Source organism: Bidens hawaiensis, unplaced genomic scaffold, assembly GCF_021521415.1.
Source record: "Bidens hawaiensis isolate Kalapana, Puna unplaced genomic scaffold, B.hawaiensis_p1.1 tig00005498_1, whole genome shotgun sequence".
In the NCBI taxonomy this organism is placed as follows: domain Eukaryota; kingdom Viridiplantae; phylum Streptophyta; class Magnoliopsida; order Asterales; family Asteraceae; genus Bidens; species Bidens hawaiensis.
Window position 1 is genome coordinate 1081761 of NW_027491353.1, and position 23063 is coordinate 1104823.

Consider the following 23063-nt stretch of genomic DNA (forward strand, 5'->3'; position numbering starts at 1 on the left):
CATACTGGCGAGGCCGTTATTGTTCGTGGTCGAGGACTGCAGACCGAGCTCATCAAGATAATCGACCCGATGTGGTTGGTTAATTTATCAGAGACAGACAACGACGTGCTATACAGGAAGCAGATTTTGTTTGAACGCCAAGAAGATTACGACCTGGCTATGCAATTCCAACGAGTCGTTCGTGTGTGTCACGAACATGGAATTCATAGTTGCAGAGACTGGCAGTCCAAGCGCTTCAAATAAGTTAAAGACAAAGAGCTCAAGACGAGGGGGTGTCTGTTAGTGCACGGTTTTGCGTCTGGAGTCTTTGTATTTAATTAATGTAATATTTAATGTTTATATTTATCTAGTTCGTTAGGGATGTTAGCGAACTAAGACTAGTTCGTTAAGGTTAAGTCTAGTTCGCTAGGGATGTTAGCGAACTAAGACGTTATAATATATTCCCTCCTGATTCGTTAGGGGATGGTAACGAATCAGGGGTGGTTCGTTATGTTAAGTTATGTAACGAAGGGGAAGCTGGTTCGCTAGGGGATGTTAGCGAACCAGGTCGCCTTCTATATATAGTGAACAACTGTTCACTTGTAAAGTGTTTTTTGGGGAAGATATAAGTTTATTGAGAAAAATCTTGAGTAATTACTCTCTCCCAAGCTCCATCTTAACATTATTGATAATATATACACATACATAACATTAAATCAAGGTTAATTATGAGCTGGATATTTAATAGTGGTAATTGGATAATCTACAGATCTGAGATGTGTTTTATTGTTATCGACTGTTAATCCGGGATCAAACACCGTTGTTAGGCGGAATCTAACAAAGGATCGATTCAATGGTAACACGAACAAACACAATAAAACACACAATATGGCTTCAAAAAACACGTTATATTCAACGTCGGGTACTTAAGCCCTTATTACAATGATAATATATTCTCTCGTCTCTCACTTTCTAACCATGACCAACCAAAACAACATACATACATCATATATATATATAGTATATGCTAACCCCAAGCCCAAACATACACTAAGCCCACTGAAATCATAGATTTCGGTTTACATTGAATAGCCTAAAACTAAGCCCAATAACATAAAGCGTAAACCATTTAATATAGCCCAACAAACAATAAGCTAGACCCATATTTATAGTCTTACTAAATAATCAATTACTTAACTTCTTCTCCAAAACAAAACCTTTCCTAAACCTATTATAATTCAAATAACTAAAATAAAAAATTATAAAATAAACCATTTAACTTAATTAATAATTCAAGATTAACCTTCAGGTCAAACACTATGACTGCTATTAATTGATAAGACTATTGAAAATTAATGATTTACATAGTGATGTGGGCACCCTAAAACCACAAAATAGAAGGAAAATTCAAAGAAAATAACTTGGCATAGGTGAAAAATAGTAGAAAAGAATGGCAGTCAAAAAGGTTTGATTATTTTTTATAACGATCATTTGGATCACTAACTAGTCGTTGTTGTTGGCTAACCCAATCATCTTCATTTCCTGAGTACCAGTGACCTCCTCCAGGATGAAACATATGTGAATAACCCTCTAACCTAACCTTGAATCCCTATTTTATCACACATGAGACTGAACTCAAGAACTTCTTTTTTAAGTAAAGTTTTTGAATGCCTCACATCAACCACTTAAACCTGTTACATATGAATTACTAAGAAAGGTCGTTGTGGGCGCCATTGGGGCTTTGATGCCTGTGCACACCGCAGACGGGCGCCTTGTGGGAGGGGGGGGGGCTTCACAACGATGGGCGCGTTTGGGTAATTTTGGTGAGCCCTATCTCTCTCTCTCCATCTCTCTCTCGCACACAAATACATACATAGGTGTGTATATAATGGGGTGCCCAAGGGGCTTGAAACCATAGTGGGGCATTATAGGTTGGGGCTTCGATACCCTCCAGTGCCTACATGATGCTGATGTGGCACTATGGAGGGGCTTCGATCCCCCACCCCCCCACCACCACACACACACGCACCCCATATAAAGAACAGTGTCTAAGAGAACTAATTGGAGCCAAGACCAAAAGGACCCAATTGGCATGTGGCGCCACAATACCAAATCACCATCAACATCAGTCTTTTTTTTTTGGTGAATTTATTCCACAAAAATTACTTGCATGGGATCGTACGGGCACCAAAAGTTTTTGAATTTTCAATGCTGGTCACTGTAGAGTGTAGATAAGTGTGGCCATGTTTCCTGACATATGTGAACTCATATAATTTCTGGGGTACCACCGTGTAGTACAACCATCAGTGTCAACTCTTTCATGTCTGACATGGATTATTGTGCATTCATTTTTTGTTGATGAAAGATGCCTGCCACACATTTGAGTCAAGTCACAATAATGGACAATCGGTAAATTCGTTTGCAGTGTATTTATAGACATTACACGAATAGCCTTTACTACAATTAATCCTCATTTTAGATGTCGACTGTTTTTCATAGACGTTTCAAAATGTTGTTTACTCTCTTGCTCATCTTGTCTGCACTTCTGTTATTTGACGTAACTAATGTTCATGCACAAGCTGGATATCTTCCTCAAGAAGAAGGTAAGTTTTTATTATTTAGGTGTTAGGATCAAATACAAACGTTTCTTTCGTGAAAAGTGTACATATACTGAAGTAATATGCCAATCATGATTTTAAAGTAAATAATAATCAGATGGATGAGCCATATTAAAGCCATATGCGCACGTTGGCTGTCATTTTCTTTTTGTCTTTTCAATGTGGGGCAAAGTGCTTTAAAAGTTGTTTCATGCAAAGTGACCAAACATGAGAAAACGTGTCTTGACAAACAACACATATTTATACCCTTCACATGATACTTTTGGTTTCCTAGCTCCTAATGTATGGCTACTTAGTCGTGTCCAATGGAACATAAAATTGTAATGTTATGACCTCACGATCTATGAATGTTATTCTTAAACGACTTAGTTTTGATTTTCAAAAAAAGCTAGCGGCACAACTTGTTGCCCTTTTCCATTCTGTATCGATGTAAACACTATTTTTGATGAAATGAAATATGCATTAAATTACTAAAAAGATAGATGTATTGAATTCATAGAAAATTAAACATATGTTCATTTCGTATATGATATCTGTCTCCACGTTAAACTAAATAAGCGGAAATTTCTTTTATAAACAGATATCTCAAAGGGCAGGATCTGGATGGTGTTCTTCCACCTTCCCTGGCAAAGTTACCATATATTAAAACCATGTAAGACATAATTTAAAAATAAATTCAGATACCATGCTTCAAGGCATTATTTTACACCGGTCGCTTCTTGCGGTGATTTAACTCGCAATTACCTAAATGGTACCATACCACCTGAATGGGCTTCAACCAGTCTGGAGTACTTGTAAGCCATTTCTCATTCATGTTTATTACAAGTTTGGTGAATATCAATTTGGTTCTTAGCTTTTTAACTGTAATCTAGGTCTGTTACTGTGAATCGCTTATCGGGAACGATTCCAACATATTTGGGCAACATAACATCACTTGTATATCTGTATGTTCTCTGATCTCTATATCCATCTCAAATACACACTTTTGAGGATACTACTCCAATAAGTTTATGTGTAATGCTTTATATTCCCAACTAACACTTGCAAAAGGCATCATCATTTATGCTATGGCTAATTGGATTTCATTAAGTTATTATGCTCTTTATATAAATTTATGTATGATGGATAACTAAATAAATTCCAGGAGTCTGGAGAGTAACATGTTCTCCGGAACTGTTCCAGCTGAGCTTGGAAAACTAGAAAATTTAGTAAACCTGTACGCCTTGTTTCTAATACTTATTTACTACAAATATTCCTGATAATTGTTCCTATGGTGATTGATAAAATTTGTGGCCACATTTTATTTTATCTCAAATACTAGGATTCTTAAGGCAAATAATCTCTCTGGTGTGTTACCAATGGAGCTTAATAATCTAGCCAAATTGACAGAACTGTATGCAATTCCACCCTTTCAAACTAATACTTTAAAAGCATGAAGATTCCTTTATTTCTCATGGATAATTTCGAAACAAATTATCGCTACTTTTCATCTTTGTGCAGCCGACTAAGTAGTAATAACTTCACTGGAAAAATACCAAACCTTGAAAGCTGGAAACAACTTACTAATCTGTAAGTCTTAACTTGTACCCATGCTATGAGGCTTTTATTGTGACAATGAGTATTATAGCCATTGCAACCCTGTAATATCTCTTATGTGGCAACATCATCAGAGAGATCCATGGTAGTGGACTTGAAGGACCGATACCAGCAAGCCTTTCTGTCTTGAGCAACTTGATAGAATTGTAAGTTACTAAAACACTCTCAAACTTTATGTTTCGTGCTATAACTAATCTGCATATCTTTATGTAATCCATGTGTAGAAGAATCTCTGATTTAAGTGGAGAAAATTCATCGTTCCCGAATCTAAGTAACATGACGAACATCACAAAGTTGTAAGTTGTTTTATTTAGGAATCTATTACCTAGTTCTTAATATCTATATTGGTTGTCTTAACTTCAAGAATTAATTACGTCAATTTTGCAGGATGTTGAGAAGCTGTAGTATAACAGGGAGAATTCCTGATTATTTCAAAAAGTTGCCCAATTTGAAGCATTTGTAATAGTTTTCCCTTAATCATTTCTTGAGCAAAATCTACTTTTGACTAGTATCGTTTGTCTTTTTGCATTTATCACATCTTTGAATGTTTTTTGTATTTTCTGATATATTCTTATTTTTTCTTGTTTTATTATTATTTTTATCTATATCTATGTACTTGCACAGAGATCTAAGTTTCAATCATTTATATGGCGGTATCCCAGATCTTAGTGGACTAAAAGATCTACAATACATGTAAGAAATATACGCTTTAGTTTTTCACTCATTAAACTTCTAAGTTATTATGAAAGAAAGGACATGATTATAAATTGTAACAAGGTTATTTGGTGAAATGACCAGGTATGTCACCGGTAACTCTCTCAATGGGAGTGTACCCGGATGGATTACGAAAGGATCAGGTAATATACGATGTGGATTATCAAGCTCCATTTCATCATTACCTTTGTATGAAATTTGTGCCCTTTGCTATGAGATTTCAACTCGAATGAACACATACACAGACATTGTAAATCCTTAGGTAAACCCTACATCGTTGAGTTATGAGGGGACATACCGTGCCATAAAAGTTACCCGCCTTATATACCACTTGCATGGTTTGACCCATTGGTTGGGACGAGAGGAGAGTTACACAATTAAGCATGTAAAAATGCAGTCTTTATATCTAGTTGCTCCAACTTCAAATCTGGTGAAGCAACTAATGACATAATTATCCTTATTGATGTTTGCTTGATTACATGAGAGAAAATCTCACTGTAGTCAATCCCAAGTCAATCCCAACCTTATGTGTGAACCCTTTGGCAACCAATCTAGCTTTGTTAGTTTTTTCCCAAAAGAGCACAACGTATGCCCTGATGAACTAGCATGGCCCACCTTCACTCTCGGTTGACGAAAATCGATTCTACCATCGAATTTCTTCAATTTGAACATCAACCCGACACAATCTTGATCATCAATTACGGAATATACTTTTAAGTTATTTGAGACCCTATCATAGCTTTACTATTGGTAAGATTTACTGAGTACAATGATGATGATGATGATGATGATGACGACGACGATGATGATGATGAATTGAGCTAAGCGGTGGCTACTGTTCTGGAAACAACAAATAATTGGCATAACTGAAGAACACAAATGTGTATTCTGATTACAAGAACGAAGCAATAAAGTACTATAGATGAATCGAAGAACGCACAAGCAATACAAATGATTGAATCTGCCGAGTTTATAAACCCTAAACACCCAAATCAAATTAGTATAGGTTGTTAACAAACTAGGTCTCACTGACACAAATAGCCTATAGTTTGAAAACTAATACACTCTCAAATCAAACTCTAGTAAGTAGCCATCACATGTTTGAAAGATTACAAATAAGCCCCTGTAGTTTTAGTTGTCCACGTTGATTTAACCAACTTTGACTTTAACTCAACACTATTTGAATTAGTCTTCAACAATATATATACTTTCTTAAATGATTGTGTTTATAATGCAGTAAGATTTGTAGATCTTTCATATAACCACTTTATCAGAGAAACTATGTTTCCAGCTTGTGGTGAATCATTGTAAGTTTTCAGATTTAGAATACTAGCTCAGTTCTTGTTTGAAAACAACTTGAAATTAAAGTCTATGTATGGTCTCCTCATTTACTAGGAACTTGTTCAGAAGTTACAATAGTGGGAACGACTCGTAAGCATATACCCTACTTTCGATTGTAATATGAATAGAACTATAATTCAACGATGCTCATGGATTTATGTTTCGTTTAACACAGAGACCTTGCTAAATGCCTTAGCAACCATCCTTGCTTGAAGGGTGAGCCTCGTTTTTTCTAGGTGATGTTGCAAATCCTTCTTAAAAGCAAAAGTCAAGCTGATGCATCTTATGTTTCTCTTTTTCTTGGCCCAGACTACAAATCAGTTCATATTAATTGTGGCGGGATAGGAGCCACCATCGGAGATAAATTTGACGAGGCAGATCAATATCCAGCCGGACCTGCAAAATTCCGTCCTTTAAGTGATCATTGGGGATTTAGTAGCACCGGAAATGTATTGGATCTTAATAATTTTACATATACAATAAAGAATATATCAAGACTCACTATGAAAGACTCGGAATTTACATTGAGGCTCGAGCCTCTCCACTGTCTCTCACTTACTATGGCCGCTGCTTAGCAAATGGAAGGTATAGGGTGACTCTACATTTTGCAGAGATAGTTTTCAGAGCTAACAAATCTTATCAGGCTCTTGGAAGACGTGCTTTTGATGTTTATGTACAGGTTGAAGGTTCCTACTTTTTAAATTTTCTGAAAAATTTTTACATACTTCACCTAGAAATTTGTAAACAAAAAGTATGATGCATTTCCTACAATGAAATAGAAAAATGAATTTTGTTGTAATTTTATTTCACTTTTGCCTTCTCCTTTCCACAGGGTGCAATTAAGTTTAAGAATTTGGATATCGAATTTGGATATCAATAAAAAATATTCATGTTACTAATACAACATTAGAAATTCGATTTCAGTATGCTGGGAAAGGCACAACCGTAGCCCCAAAAAAAGGAGATTTTGGGCCTATGATATCTGCCATTTCTATGGAGTTTGGTACGCTTATTGCCCACGTGTTTTAACCACTATTTTCATCACAACTTATCACTCTATTAAGATTAATACAAACTCTTTAGAATTATTTAGTCACTCATCTAGTCGTTGAGTAATAAACGGTTAGTCTTTGTCACTAGTTATGAGTTTCGTATGCTATTTCTTCTACTATTGTAAAGTTTTATTTCGTTAGATTACTGACTCTTTTTTCAGTTTCTCTTGTATTCACTTTTTTTTTTATTAGTTGACTTCTTTCATTATATAGAAACATAGGTATTCGCTTTCAATTCATAGTCGTTAATAATAATCTTTGGTTTAATCGTTCCAGTTTCGTTGTTTTTGTTGTTAAAAACAAAAGTGATACAAAAGAGTGTGAGGTAAAGCTGTTATGGTAAAGGTCTATACAGTGACACAAAAGAGTGCGAGGATAAATTTTAGGCGTAACGAATTTTTCTTGATAATGTCCTTAAAAGTCGAAACTATAATTTTTTACCGACACTTATTAGACAATCTTGATAGAAATTAAGATATAGTGATATGCTTAGAAATGCATTTCCCTTATAGTATTGAATAGTGAATAATTAAGTATTAAGCTTTTGTCTGTTGCTAAGATGATTTTCTTTCTTTAGAGTCTAAGCCTGACAAAAGAAGTATATTCCTAATCATTGGAGCGGTGGTTGCATCATTGTGCCTCATTATCATAGTTATTGGTATTGCAAGGCATATCGCGAGGCGTTATAAAGGGGGCCGAACATCGCGAGAAAAAGGTGTTCTACTTGTTATTAGAAAATTATATTTAACCCTGACACGACCAATTGTTTAATCTCTGCCCCCTCCCTAGGTGCCGAGACTTGTGTTATGGCAACTTCTTTGTGGTTAGTGAGATAAAAACTATATGATTGCTAATATATTGTGTCCTTACAGATTTAAGGGGATTGGATTTGCAGACTGGAGTATTTACATATAAACAGATTAAAGCTGCCACCAACAACTTTGCTGATTCAAATAAACTTGGGGAGGGTGGTTTTGGACCTGTTTACAAGGTAATATTGAACACACAGAGAATTTTCCTTCGTCGTTTCATATTTTGAAATCTACAAAGTATCACTTGTAAGGTGTTTAATGTAAATGGTGAAATACAAAAGAAATTGATAAACCAATTAAGGTGTAGCTGATATACCTTTAATTTTTTATTTGCAGGGCACACTCCTAGATGGAACTCTAATTGCCGTGAAGAAACTGTCTGCTAAATCGACTCAAGGAAATCGTGAATTTGTGAATGAAATAGGGATGATAGCTGGCATCCAACACCCTAATGTTGTAAGGCTACATGGGTGTTGTGTGGAAAGCAATCAACTACTGCTTGTTTATGAGTACATGGAGAATAATTCTCTGGCCCATGCTCTATTTGGTATTCTCCTTTTTCTTTCATCCACATCTCACCCAGTAAGACAAGAATATTTCACTCCAACATCATCTGTAGTTATAGTGAATTATGTATAACACATGGATTCGATTTCCACAAGATCTTTGTATCAAGAACGTCCATAAAGATGAAAAACAAGAATCTAGAATACAAAACTGTTTTTTTATTGAAATCAGGCCTTGAATAATATTTGTGTGGATTTATCATGAGAAAACGACATCTAGTAGTACAAAATATACAAAGTTAAGAAACGAAAACCATATAACCCTACGGGAGAGAGAGATAGAATATATATATATATATATATATATATATATATATATATATATATATATATATATCACCAGAGGTACCCACATTTGCGTATTTAAGAAAACACAAGTTATTGATTAATATTCTTTGTTTTTTATAAATCAGAGAACGACAAAGCTACGATAAAATTAGATTTTCGTACAAGACAGCGAATCTGTATTGGCATTGCCAAAGGTTTGGCCTTCCTGCACGAAGAGTCGGTTCTAAGAATGATCCTTAGGGACATCAAGGCAACAAATGTACTCTTGGATAGTGACCTTACCCCAAAGATATCAGATTTTGGTTTGGCTAAGCTTGATGACGAAGAATACACTCACATTACAACCAGAGTTGCCGGAACTATGTGAGTGTCTTCTTAACTGCTTTTACCTTCAATGTCTCCTGGACAAAAACATAAACTTTTGGATTAAAATGACAATTTTGATCAAACCACATGGACAAAAAATGCACTTAACTCATGTTCTTAAACAAGCCATGAGATCAGCTTGTGCCATAAAATCCACCAAAATAAGTCGTTATCGTATTCTTTCTTGTTTATCATGTTCAGTTTCTTTTACTTTCCTTTCATTTTGTATTTGGTTCTCCAGAGGGTACATGGCCCCAGAATATGCATTAAGGGGCCAGTTAACCTACAAAGCAGATGTATATAGTTTTGGCGTTCTTGCACTTGAAATTGTTTCAGGAATGAATAATATGAAATATCGACCAAATGACGAATCTATTTCTTTTGTTGATTGGGTAAAACTCTGTTCACTGAATTAATTAGTCCCAATTATCTCACAATCGATCTTATGATCAGTATGTTTCTTCCATTCTAGGTTGTTTCTCTAAAACAAAAGGGGAGTTTGATGGAGTTGGTGGATCAAGAACTGTGTTCTAATTTCAACAAAAAAGAGGCATTGAGAATGATAGAGATCGCCTTATTATGCATTAATAAGTCTCCAGCTCTTAGGCCTATGATGTCTGAAGTAGTAAATATGCTCGAGGGTCATATTGAAATTACAAAAACAGATATTAATCTAACCACAGCAGATGATGAGTTCAGGTTGCAAGCACTCAAACTAAAGCTTGAAGAGATACAGTCCCCTTACTCTGATGAACAAGAGACATTCACTAAAGCATCATCTTCTATCTCGCACGACCTGTATCCGAATAGTCAAATTTCTGAAGCAAGTTGTTTGATGCTTGAGTAAGGGATACTCTTTTCTAAATCCTATACGTAGCAAAACATTATGCTAAATAATTCGGTATCAAATGTGCTAGAATAGTTTTTCATTCTGAATTGCATGGATATGTTTCATTAGAACTTTTTGTTATTTAAAAATTACGGACGTGCCTTTTTTTCTTTTCTTTTTGAACTTTTGTGTTTTTTTAGAAGTCTTAAACCTACTTAAACCCTCCACTTTTTATATAAGATAGAGATGAGACACCTTACAACACAACAAGGATGTCCCTTGGAAAATTTAAATTGCTTAAATGATTTATGTAACATGACTTTATCATCACTTAAAGATTTTACTCTCATAAGACGAAATTTTATTCTCATACGATATGTTCTCTCCATAGGATTCGTCTGCGATCTATAGACACTAGATGTCCTAACTGTTGTGAACAAGATTCAAATAATATCTTGTAGGTTATCAGTACTTAAATTGTCACAACAATTAATGTATCAAAACCTACCACATTGTGATAGTGCAACGACTGAATTCGGTCAATAATGGTTAGGTTCGTATTGCTAAAGATGATAAACCCAAAAAAATAAACGTACATAATAGTATTGGTACTCGTATAACTTATGATAAAAAAAAACAAAAGTTTAGTGGTGAAACATGCGTGGTACAGCTGGAAGCTTATGCAAATACGGCTGGTATCGAAGGTAGGGGCACTAATTCGCAAACATAAGGAGTAAGCCTTGAAAAATAACAAAATATTGATTTGAAACAAAACTAAAAAGCAAAAACAAAACCCCATGCCTGATGTCGAACGCGAATTCGGACGTTGTATGTTCCTAATTCCGGACCATAATCACAAGTCGTTGAATATGCATGGGAGGACCTAAGTTGATAAGTTGGTTTAGTTTTCTTATTGTAATATGATTAGGCCACACGTAATGGGCGAATTCCATAGGCTATGAAAGGCAATTTTTATAGTGAACACCGCCCCAAGCGTTACAAGGGGGAGGGGGGGCGATGAATATTTATCGTCGGGAGTGTTTTGAATAATATTATAATTACATTGTGTTGTGTGTGGTGTGCGTGTATATATATACATATATATATATATATATATATATATATATATATATATATATATATATATATATATATATATATATATTTGGCTACAATACCACTACACCTTTAAAACAAAAAAAAAACATCATTTGCTGACTATGTGCCACATGACACAAAACGCCCAATTTTGTAGCACCTCCACTACACATAACCTTATTATGGTGATGAATTGGTCACCAAGTTAGTGTTAGAATATAAATATAGGAGTTGGTTAGAGGCTTTAGGTATGTGATCAATAGAAAATTATTATAAAAAGTTCTTAAGTCAATTTCTCTTGCAATAGTAAAATGTAGATCGATCATGTGCCTTGATTGTCGACACTTAATCGTAAACATAAATGAGTAAGCATAAAAAAAACACGGGAGATGATCGGCTAGAATGGGTTTTGGATGCTGAAGTAGGGCTCACAATTAAGAGCCTATGGTTGAAGGAAGCTGGTAATGGGTTGGATTGGACTTTTAAATGGAACAATCTTGTAGCAAAATCAATGTTTTCATGACCGGATCGGACAATGAACCGGACTATCAACCGGTTCACCGGTTCAACTGGTTGAACCGGTCGAACAGGCCGAACAACTTTGGTCATAAAATGACGAGTCGGGCTGGAAAAATGATTTTTCAAAAAAACATATTTTTTTCATAGAAAAACGGTTCAACCTTTTTCATAGAAAACCGGTTCGACGGTTAAACCGATTCAGACCGGCTGGTTCTCTGGAGCTGAGGGAACTATATAGAACTAGGGGCGGTTTTATATACAGGGTTGGGGTGCACGGGAACCCCCCGAGTTTCGAAATTATAGTGTAATTCTATATATAAAATATGAAGTGCACCCCCTTATAAAATTGAAGTGCACCACCTTACCAAACTGAAAAAGTGGTGGAGTGGTTAAAACACTTGATGCTCTAGCTGATGTCTTGTGTTCGAGGCTTGGTTAGGCTGGGTTTTTTTTTTTTTTATTTAAGATATGTGTTTTAATATATTAGGGTTTTAACTTGCCAAACTATCAACCGCAAGAGGACGAACACAGTGACGATTTTGCTGCATATATCTAGCCTTTGCCTCTTTTCCAAGGTTTATAATATTAAATACATTAATATTGTTTACAATTTTATATTATCTACATGTTCTTTGCCATCTTTTTACTTTTACATGTAGCCATGTAGGCTATTTAACCCAGCCATGTATTTCATGTTATTTAACTTTGAAATCAGTAATACTAGAAGCTTTTGAGTGTATCTATCATTATTTGTGTTGTTCTTACATATTCGTTGATTGTGTTCACCAACAAACAAACAATAATTTCATGAAAATTTAATAATAAATCATGAGCCATATTAGGCATTTTATGTAGCTGGTGCCATGAAAGTCTTTATATGGATTGGTTATTTATTAGCAATTATTTATTTGTTTTGATAGTTGATTTTTTCCACTTGAATTTGATTTGTAGGTATTACTAATATGAGTATCAAGAGATATTTTCAAACAGAACCATCAAACCTTGGGTCATCATCTTCAAGTAGTAAACCGTCAAAAGTAGATTTGGATGATCTTCCATGGGATCCTTCCGAAAGTCTACCGATTTCATCTTATCACCCAAGTCAAAAAGATGAAATAAGACGAGCATATCTACTTAGAGGTCCATGTCAACCAACCGGGCATGATTTTCCACAAACAAATTATGGTAGCAAATTAAGACTCTTTAATGTGGAATGGTACTAATTTTGACGCCCTGCTTGCGCACATATAATGTATATATGTGTGAACTCTTGGGTGGACAAAAGTAAAATTGCACTAATTTTGACGTTATTTTACTAATCACGTGAAAATAACGTTAAAAGTGGCGGAAGGTTAATCAGGCATCATGTGGTGGCGTTGATAGCCGAAAGACAAGGGCACATGCACCAATCAGCCGGTGTCCCGATGATTGAGAGTTATGTGTCTTATGTCCAAGGCTTGATTCAAACTACTATCGAGTCGGGGGTCTCACCGGAAGCAGCCTCTCTATCCCTATGGGATAGAGGTAAGGCTGTCTACATCTTACCCTCCTCAGACCCTACCATAGCATTGCTATTGGTGGGATATACTGAGTACGATGATGATGATGATAATGTGGAATGGTACACAGGTGAATTTGGAAATTGGTTGGAATATAGTGTCAAAGCTGATAAAGCGTATTGCTTGCATTGTTACTTGTTTAAGGAGTGTGGACAAAATTATGCATTTTTGAGTGAAGGGGTGCGGTGTTGGAATAGGGCTCGGGAGAAATTTAGTGGTCATGTTGGTAAATGCAATAGTTTTCACAACAAAGCACGTAAAAATGGAGAAGCCTTACTTAACCAAGCTCAATCTATACCTGTGGCCCTTGGTAAAGGAACTGATTACATGCTTCAGCTAGACTTACTAAAGCATTGTTGAATGGTTCGTTAGCTTTTCGTGGTCATGATGAGTCTGAAGAATCTCTTTATAGAGGAAATTTTATAGAGTTCTTAAAAGTGTTTGGAGAACTAAATGAAGAAATTGGTAAAGTTATTTTAAGTAACCCTCCCGGGAATAACCAAATGACATCTCCATCAATCCAAAAAGAACTTTGTAATTGTTTTGCAGAAGAAGTATTAAAGAAGATATTTGAAGAACTTGGTGATGATGTCTTTTCCATATTAGTTGATGAATCGAGAGATATTTCTAGAAAGGAACAAATGGCCGTGGTTTTAAGATATGTTGATAAATTGGGATTTGTGAAGGAGCGGTTTATTGGCCTTGTTCATGTTATGGAAACATCCGCGTTATCTCTTAAATCTGCAATTGATAAACTATTTGCTCGCCACAATTTGAGTATTGGTAGGGTTAGAGGCCAAGGATATGACGGTGCAAGCAACATGTCCGGTGAGTTTAATAGTTTAAAAGCTTTGATTTTAAAAGAAAATCCTTCAACGTATTTTGTTCATTGTTTTGCTCACCAACTTCAACCGGTGGTTGTAGCCCTTACAACCAAACATCATGAAATTTTAAAATTTTTTAAAGAAGTGTCAAATTTAGTAAATGTTGTTGGTGCATCTTGTAAGCGAATAGATTTGATAAGAGAAAGTCAAAAAGTAAGATTGGGATTGAATCCGGAAGTTGAAACTGGGAGTGGAAAGAATCAAGAACTGTCATTGGCAAGAGCCGGGGATACACGTTGGAGTTCTCATGAAAAAACAATTCACCGTGTGCTTACTTTATTTCCTAGTGTTATTGACGTGCTTGAATATATAGAAAATTCGGGAGAGATTTCTGCTCATAAAAGTGAAGCACATGGACTTCAATTAACATGAAAACTTTTAGTTTTGTATTCTATTTACATTTGATGAAATACATCTTGGGTGTTACTAACACATTGTGTGAAGCACTTCAAAAAAAAGATCAAGATATGTTAAATGCTATTAAGTTAGTTAAGTTAACTAGTGAAGGCCTAAAAAGTTATCGACTTGAAGGCTTTGACTCGCTTTTGGAAGATGTCACGTCCTTTTGTGCCAAATATGATATTGAAGTGGTTGATATGAAAGCTGAGTATTTTGACCCGAAAAATCGAAGAAGGAAGACCGGCATCACCAATCGTGACCATTATGTGGTTAATAATTTCAACACGGTTCTCGACATGCAAATTCAAGAGCTTGGAAACCGTTTCAACGAGGTAACCACTAACTTGCTTATGTGTATGAGTTCTTTGAGCCCATCTTGTAATTTTAGTGCTTTTGTATCCATATGATTTTGATTTTGATGAAAAAGACAAGCTTATATATGAACTTGGCCACTACATTGCTAATGTGAAAGAAGATAAGCGGTTTGCCAACTTGAATGGGGTAGGTGATCTTGCCAAAATGATGGTGAAAACTAGATTGCACATTGATTATCTGTTGGTCTATCGTTTGATAAAGTTATCATTAGTTTTGCCGGTTGCAACGGCAAGTGTTGAAAGATGTTTTTCTTCAATGAAGATTGTGAAAACGGATTTGCTTAATAGGATGGGTGATGGATACATGAACGATTCATGCATTTGTTACATAGAAAGGGAATTCCTCCAACAAGTTTCAGTCGAAGATGTAATGCAACGATTTCAAAAGATGAAGACTCGAAAGGAACAACTTTAGGTATGCTTTTTCAATTTGTAAAGACCATTATATTTATATTTTATGTTTTTATATTGCAATGACGATGTCCTTTTTATGTTGCAATGGCGATGTCTTTTTATTTTGCAATGGCGATGTCTTTTATATTTCAGTATCGTATTTTTATTGTGATAAACCGTACCCGAACCAAACCATCAACCAACCCAAACCGTCAAACCGACCAAAATTTTTTATATCCGGCTCCATGAAATTGGAACATCAAAAAATTGTGCACCCCTTGAAAAAAAATCTTGGATCCGCCACTGTATAGAACCGAACTATATATAGGATGGGACTCTTGCTTAGAGCGCTAAAATAAAGCGGATTATATAACTTCTTTCGTTGATTAGACGAAATATTCCCAAGGGCGGACCTACTATGGTGCTATGGGGTTCAGCCGACCACTATGAAATTTCTTTTTTAGTACTATACGTGTGTTAAAATCCCGACCAGCCTCTGTGAAATTTTGACGCCTACACTGTGTGTGAAGCTGGTGAGTATATAAGATGGAAATAAAAAATTGAATTTGGACTGAAATTTTTCCAGTGACCGGAAGTTACGGCGCAAGTAGGTCAAGATGGAGATGAAGAATATAGTAATATTATTAAAGGTGAATTAATTAATTAAATAGACTTTTGCAAAAGTCTGGTCCATAAGTAAATGTAGAGTAGTGTGAAAGACATGTAATTTATTAATAATTTACAACAAAAAGACATATTATTTTTTTATTTATTTTTATTAATTAGTTTAGGCTGAAAAACAAACTTTTCTTTTGTATTATATCAATTCTCCTGTTTATTTTTTCATTTAGTAGATGATTTATTAATTTTTAACAATTTCTTTTAGTGGTCATATATATACATTTAAATAATAGTTATATTTTGAAAAACACTTTCTTAGAATGTTAAACTAGATAATGTTATGATTAAACTTAAAAAAATATATATATATATATATATGTGGAGAACGACTTTAAGAATATTATGTTTTAGTTATGCTATTTTAAAGACGTTTCACGTATATTTTTTTTTTTTGGTTATAAGAGATTTTGTTTGATTATTTTTTTATATTACCCCACCCGATTTGACTCGAGCGGAACAACCCAACCGTACCGATAAAAAAAATTATATACCAATTTAACACGACCCGAATGGCCAAACCGAACCGTTTTTTTATATACTAATAGTCAACTGAGTAAGGACTCAAAATATTTCCGACCCCTGTGAGAAAATTTTATGGGTCTGCCACCGAATATTCCCGTGTCGCCTGGTCTTTGTCCGGTTTGTGGGGACGATTATCTTTCATGCAGGTTTGCTCAAGAAATATGGCAACTCACTAAACAATATAATGATGTAAAGTCCTGACAATTTTCGCGTTTGATCAGGGATATAAAAGCTTTGAGTTTTTTTGTGAACCAGATCGTAAATGGTGAATTTAACCTTTAGTAAAGCTACAAGTGTGGATATCATTTAATTTGTAATAACGGAGGTATCGGTGTACTACTTATGTTTTCGTTTTTCGTTTGGCAGGCTGTAAAACTGGTGGTGCGATTAGCGACAAGCTAATCGGGCTAATTCGTGATATAAAAAAAATGTCTTTGTTCGTAAAAAAAAGCCACACGCGCCTAACCTTTAGTAAAGCTACAATGTTTTGTAGTGTTTCAAACAAAATCTATGGGCCCCGTTGGTTGAATGCCCATTGACTCGTTGATTTTTAGAGAACAATAAATTGATACGTGACAACCCAACCACCGGCTTGATTGAACCTACAGGAAGAACCCCAGGGTGGACCAAGAGTCACAAATGACACCCATGATTTTTTTATGTAAAGCTAGGTGTCTTACTTGGTGCGTTGTATCGGGTTGGTGTTATTTTGCTGTTATATATGGCGAATGTAGTTAGCGTGTTTGTGTGTTGCAGCAGCGAACCGACGTGAATTCAATTTGTATCAGGTTACGGTATCGAAACTATTAAAAAAAAGAGTCAAACACCCAAAAAACCTCGCGTGTTGCAAAGTCGATGCGGATTGGATCGGTATCGGCACCGGAACAAAATATTGCCACCATCCATATACAACAAATACATATCCAAAAAAAAATTCACGATCCAACATGAATTGAATGATATCGACGGCAATAAAAAAAACCATGCATGTGCCTTTTGGCGGCGATCAAGCGCGAATTCGGACAATAGCAACGGTATCGACATGGGCATCAAGCCTACACGAATTGGATAATATCGATATTAACAAAAAAAAACTCACACCTTGTGGCGGTGAAGCAACACGAGTTCGGTCAATATCGATAATATCAACACTAAATCATATGATATAATTTGTAAGGGAAATAAACCAAAAAAAATCAACACCCATACAACAAATACATACTTAAAACAAGTGTGACACAATAGCGAACGAACACAAATTGGACAGTATAGACGATGACAAGAAAAATGTGTGCCTTGTGGTAGCACACATACGCAAATTCGGTCTGTATTGGTCGATATTGAATCAATCGAACGCACTTCTAACACCTGTTCCACTTTTGGAAGACCTTGCGTTATATCACCAGATCTTGATTTTTCATATATAAATGTAACTAATGTATCTCCTTCGTAAAGGATTTCCCCATAATGTCCATGAACAGTTGCTCCTGGAGTAGCCAAATAAGGCTTAGCTGATCGTATTACCACAGAGTCAACTTGAATAATTAGAACTTGACCTGATTTTAAATGTGGTCCTTTTTTGGCTATACATACATTTTCACAAAGAAACTGCCCAAGATTAACGATTGTATGTCTCTTCACAATAATTGTAATGGAGAAAATACCAATTCAAATTGAATGGATTTAAGACGACCCAACACGAATTGGACAGTATCAACAGTAAGAAAACATGCGTCTTGTGACAGGGAACTAAAGCGAATTTGATCAACATCGACACTAAATCCAAAACATAGAATACAAAAAAAAAGGAACAAAAAACAATCTAAAACACAATATATAATTTAAAAATAATAATAAAATGGCCAATATGGTTCCGTCACGTGATCCAATCACATTATAGCGTCACAAAACCATTTTAAACTTATATATATATATATACATACATACATACATACATACATACATACATACGTACGTACGTATGTTTGTATATTATATAATCTAAATTCTAAGTTATATCCAAAATTTGCGTATCTAAGAGAGCTATGGATAAATACACTATATGCGTCAACTCTCTGTGGTGATAACCATGGAGCAACCTATCTTGTTGCAAATTCATTTTTTCATGCAAAAACAAAACACATTGAAGTATAACTCATAAAGACATAAGTTCAAGTTGCAATTATATTTACAAAGCACTGTCATCACACAGTTTCATAGCTTTAAGCTTCAAGTTACATGTCGTTCCTTAACATTAGCTTGCAAGAGAATATTAAACATAATGTAGTTAGACAAACGTTAGAGGTAGTATTATGTGAATATGAGCTAAGTATATAACTCATTTCCTTGTACAAACGTTAATTACAATTATCAATACAATACACAATTTACACTTTAACACATAATAGAGAGCTTTTGATGATGAAGTTTCAGGCAACTTGCTAGCTGCTGTTAATAAACTTGCCTTCCAAATAAAAAAAACTATGCGAATAAGTTTCTTAAATTTTCCGATATTTTCAGAGTTCCAAAACAATTATTACCAAATGATATGAAATCCAAATCAATTATATCCGACAAAATTACAAAAATCACATGGGTAACTTCAATGGGTATGCAAACTTTTATTTGTCATCATCTCCAATTTTTCTTCCGTCAGTAATGGTTTACAACCTTTATAATAGGGGTGTCAAAAGTCACTGTCCCTGTTTCAGAGGGGGTATAACTCGACAGGTATAAAATATTTCAAATAAAACGAGAAAATTTACACTACCTAAAAAGCAATAAAGAGGAACGGACCAAGGTCCCTTATAAGAGCATCTACAACAACAAACTCATACAAACCGTCACATCATATTTCAAACCTTTCTCAAAAACCTTACTTTCTTCCACAATAACAAACTTCCACAAACCCATTAAAAAATATTAAATGTGTGTGTATATATATAATATATATGAATGTATGTGAGAGATAATGGATGTCACCTCACCTAGTCCTTTGCAAGTTTGTAGAGACAAACTTGTCGTCATGGACTTTACTCAACAACAAGGAAGTTTGTGTGCTCCAAGTTTGTATATTGCCACCTAGATCCAGACCTAGAGAACCGAAGCCTGTTATAGATGCTCTAAGTTGTGCCCCTGTGAATAAGACCACAAGGAGTGGACAACGGCAAATGCCGGGGAAAGGTTGGCAGAAAATGGGAACTCCCGCACGCAACCCCCCCCCCCCCGGCACGCGCAGGAAAATTGGGTTTCTTTTTTCACCGAAATCGACGAAACCTCATCGGTTTCTTATGAGTTTTTATTGTGATGTGGTCCACTACAACGACGGTCATTGACCGTTAGGTTAAGAAAAAAAATGAATCAACATTTATATATATATATATATATAATGGAAGGTTTATGTACATTTTAATTTTAACATGAGAACGTATGAAATAATACCAATTTATAAAAAAAATGAGAACATATGAAACACTACAAACTACAATACCAATCTACATAAAGAATGATTTAGAATAAAAAAAAAGAAAAAAACCTAAAAAATACAACAAAAGAATCAAAATCAAGAACAAAATAATAACAACAAATACCAACAAAAATACTTATAACAGCAAAAGAAAAAATCTAATAATAACAACAAAATCAGCAAATAATTATAACGTCTCATAATTGAAAATTAGCAATTACAAACAAAAAACAACAAACACTTATAAAAATAAACCTAATGATAACAGCAAATTGGTTCATAGTGTTTTCATGTTAAGAATAAAATATATACACTAATAGAAAACAAGTCATTTTCCTATCAAAATTTTCTACAAATTTCCTAAGACAAATAGTTCCAACATATTTCCAACAAAAAAAAATAGGCTCCAACTTTGCTACAATATTATCTAATAAACATTATGTTAAGTCAAAACAGTTTTGGTAGGAATGTTGTAGCAAGTTTACAAACACATGTTTTTGTAGCAATTTTGAAAGAAAAAGTGTTGGAAAACAGTTGAAGCATGTGTTTTTCCAACATAAATTTTCGTTGAAAAATTGTTAGAAACTTGATTTTCCAACAAATTTCCTACGAATTCAGTTGTAGAAAAACATTTTTTTTTCTAGTAGTGATATGATCATGTTTCTATATATATGTAGCAAGGACTTAATAAGAAGTAGATTTTTCCTAAGAAGTGTAGAAAATATGTTTTTTATTATTAGATCTAATAAAACACACTGCACAATAAATACATAACAATTAAAAAAAAACAAACCGTACAATAAACACACTTTCTATATCCATAGTCAAATCAACATATCTAACGCACCATATTACTTCTTACACTTCTTAGACACACTCCACTTCTTATTATAACCCCCACCCTATATATATATATATATATATATATATATATATATATATTCAAATAAGAATAAGGAGTTTCCTAGGAATGGTAAGAACCAACAAACTTTTGACATTTGGCATACAAGTATCTGTTGCATGTTTTACTTCATTGTATGAGTGGACGTCGCGGTGGTTTTGATGAGTGTAGACTAAGTTTGCAGTCGGCATTTGTTGCTCTAATCCTGAATAAGCCCTTCAACTATTCAGAACTCATCTTTGATCATCATGAAAGAGCAAGTTCAGCAAACTCTACCGTCAAAGAAGTTCTTGATGTATCCTCGCTTTTTACAGCTAATTATTCAGGATTTGATACCGAATTTAGTGATTGATCGATCGTTGGTGAATGATGTTCTTGATATGGAACATATGAAAGCTGAAACGGTGCATCGTATGTTAATCTATAGAAAAGACAAGCCACAGGATAAACGGATGATTGGTCATATAATCAATCCGGATTACGTATGTCCTCCTAATGAGCGCTGGATCCATGATGATTCGGATTCCGAGCGTGAAGGGGGAGAAGGTGGGAACAATGATGGTGGAGATGATGACGGTGACAATGATGATGGTGATGGTGGAGCTGGTGAACGAGCTCTTAAAGAACAACAAGATGTAGTCGATGCTGCTCTAACTGCCACCGTGAAAGCTCAGTTAGAAAGAAAACTAAAGGGGAAAGCTGTAGCTACTGGTGAACCATCAAAGAAGCCTCGTGTGTCTGCTGGAGTTGGGGTAATTATTGGAACTCCACCACCACGTCAATCAACTACTCAAAGCTCGGCGGTGTCGCTAACTACTAGCACTCCGATGCTTACCTTGACGACGACGATGGTGTCACATGAGAGGCTCGGTCTAATCCCTCAAATGGCGTTGACCGAGATACCGAGGCCTCCTGCTGTGTTATCTACAGTATCTTCCACCACATCAATGAGACCTCCTCCTCTGCCAACAACTACTTTTCCTCCACCTCCGCCTAGTGATGTCTCTTTTATGACGATTACTCGACCTCAAGGACCTGTTCAACCGGTTCATCCATCTGTATACAATTTTCCAACTGGTCGTCAAACGGAAATGCTGCTAAATCTGCTACATCTATATGAAAATCAAATGGCAGCTGACCGTCAAACTCAAGAAAGACTCATGGAGAATCAACGTCGAATGATGAGTTATATTTCTTTCTGTCAGAAGGAGACTAAATCGTTACGTACGATTGTTGAGTCTCAGGGGGTGAAATTAAAGGAACAAGAAGAGTTGATTTTACAATTAACTTGTAAAGATGATGCCCTCAAGAAAATTAAAAATGACGATGATGATCCTGACGAATCTGATGCAGGAGGTGAGCCTAAACAATCGCATGGTTCATCCTCTGGTGCTGGTGTTAGTGGCGCTGATGATTCGAACAAGCAGATAATTACCTATCAAGATCCAACAGCTGCCAAGCCAATAGAAATTATTGAGGCTAACACGGTGATATTTATGGATGGATCGGGGGTGGTTAGAAGTGTGTTGAACAGAGATGAGATAGAGGTCGGTGAGTTTATTGTTAGATCTTTGACACGGGAGCAGATTTCGATTCTGCTTGGGCTGAATGACGATCAGTTGACTGCTTTAGAGACTGAGCCCGATGTCGAAGTGATCAATGAAGAAGAAATGGAAGTTGATCCGTTATTTATGGATACGGATTTTATTTATGAGAACGAGGAGATTGAGATGGAGGATGTGACAGCTGAAGAGTACCCGGACTTGTATCAACACGCAAACGTTGATCAAGGTGCTCCGGTATTTCACGAAAATGTAATTAAAGAGACTGAGGATGAACTAGAAAAGGTTGTGCAGCGAATAGTTCATTCACTCAAAGATGACGATGACATAGAAAGATGGTTCAAACGTTACAAAGTGGGTAAGATTATCAGTGCTTATCGGTATGTAGATCAAGAAAGAAAAGATATCGCTGCTGCTTGGATTGAGGCGAATCAGGTGACTACCTTCAAGACTGTTTCTAAGGTACATGGTGATATTGTCTCCAGGCTCTATGATTCAGACCTTAAAGTATGTATAGTCAAGTGGGAAAAGGGTGTCCAGTATT

General features: G+C 35.4%; 2 protein-coding genes, 1 long non-coding RNA gene and 1 pseudogene across 4 annotated transcripts; all 4 read left to right on the plus strand.

Annotated features, from left to right (window-relative positions):
- Positions 1 to 1779: 1779 nt before the first annotated feature.
- On the plus strand, positions 1780 to 10195 carry LOC143629960 (putative LRR receptor-like serine/threonine-protein kinase At1g53440; annotated as a pseudogene). Its single transcript, XR_013153057.1, has 22 exons — positions 1780 to 1793; positions 3278 to 3391; positions 3470 to 3541; positions 3742 to 3813; positions 3919 to 3990; positions 4098 to 4166; positions 4268 to 4339; positions 4418 to 4489; positions 4581 to 4652; positions 4818 to 4886; positions 4992 to 5050; positions 6145 to 6214; positions 6303 to 6338; positions 6424 to 6464; positions 6558 to 6927; positions 7081 to 7251; positions 7878 to 8015; positions 8173 to 8291; positions 8449 to 8659; positions 9092 to 9329; positions 9574 to 9724; positions 9805 to 10195. The product of XR_013153057.1 is annotated as a putative LRR receptor-like serine/threonine-protein kinase At1g53440 (transcript).
- LOC143629991 (uncharacterized) lies at positions 7401 to 7587 on the plus strand. The gene is made up of 2 exons (XR_013153066.1): positions 7401 to 7469; positions 7522 to 7587. It is a non-coding gene; the product is annotated as an uncharacterized LOC143629991 (long non-coding RNA).
- A 1425-nt stretch (positions 10196 to 11620) lies between the features above and the next one.
- On the plus strand, positions 11621 to 14593 carry LOC143629961 (uncharacterized). Its single transcript, XM_077099099.1, has 5 exons — positions 11621 to 11720; positions 12730 to 12918; positions 13408 to 13647; positions 13710 to 13764; positions 13819 to 14593. Exons 1-5 carry the CDS (start codon positions 11621 to 11623, stop codon positions 14591 to 14593), a joined length of 1359 nt encoding a protein of 452 aa, XP_076955214.1.
- Positions 14594 to 14688: 95 nt separating this feature from the next.
- On the plus strand, positions 14689 to 15409 carry LOC143629962 (uncharacterized). The gene is made up of 2 exons (XM_077099100.1): positions 14689 to 14952; positions 15053 to 15409. Exons 1-2 carry the CDS (start codon positions 14689 to 14691, stop codon positions 15407 to 15409), a joined length of 621 nt encoding a protein of 206 aa, XP_076955215.1.
- The last annotated feature ends 7654 nt before the right edge of the window (positions 15410 to 23063 follow it).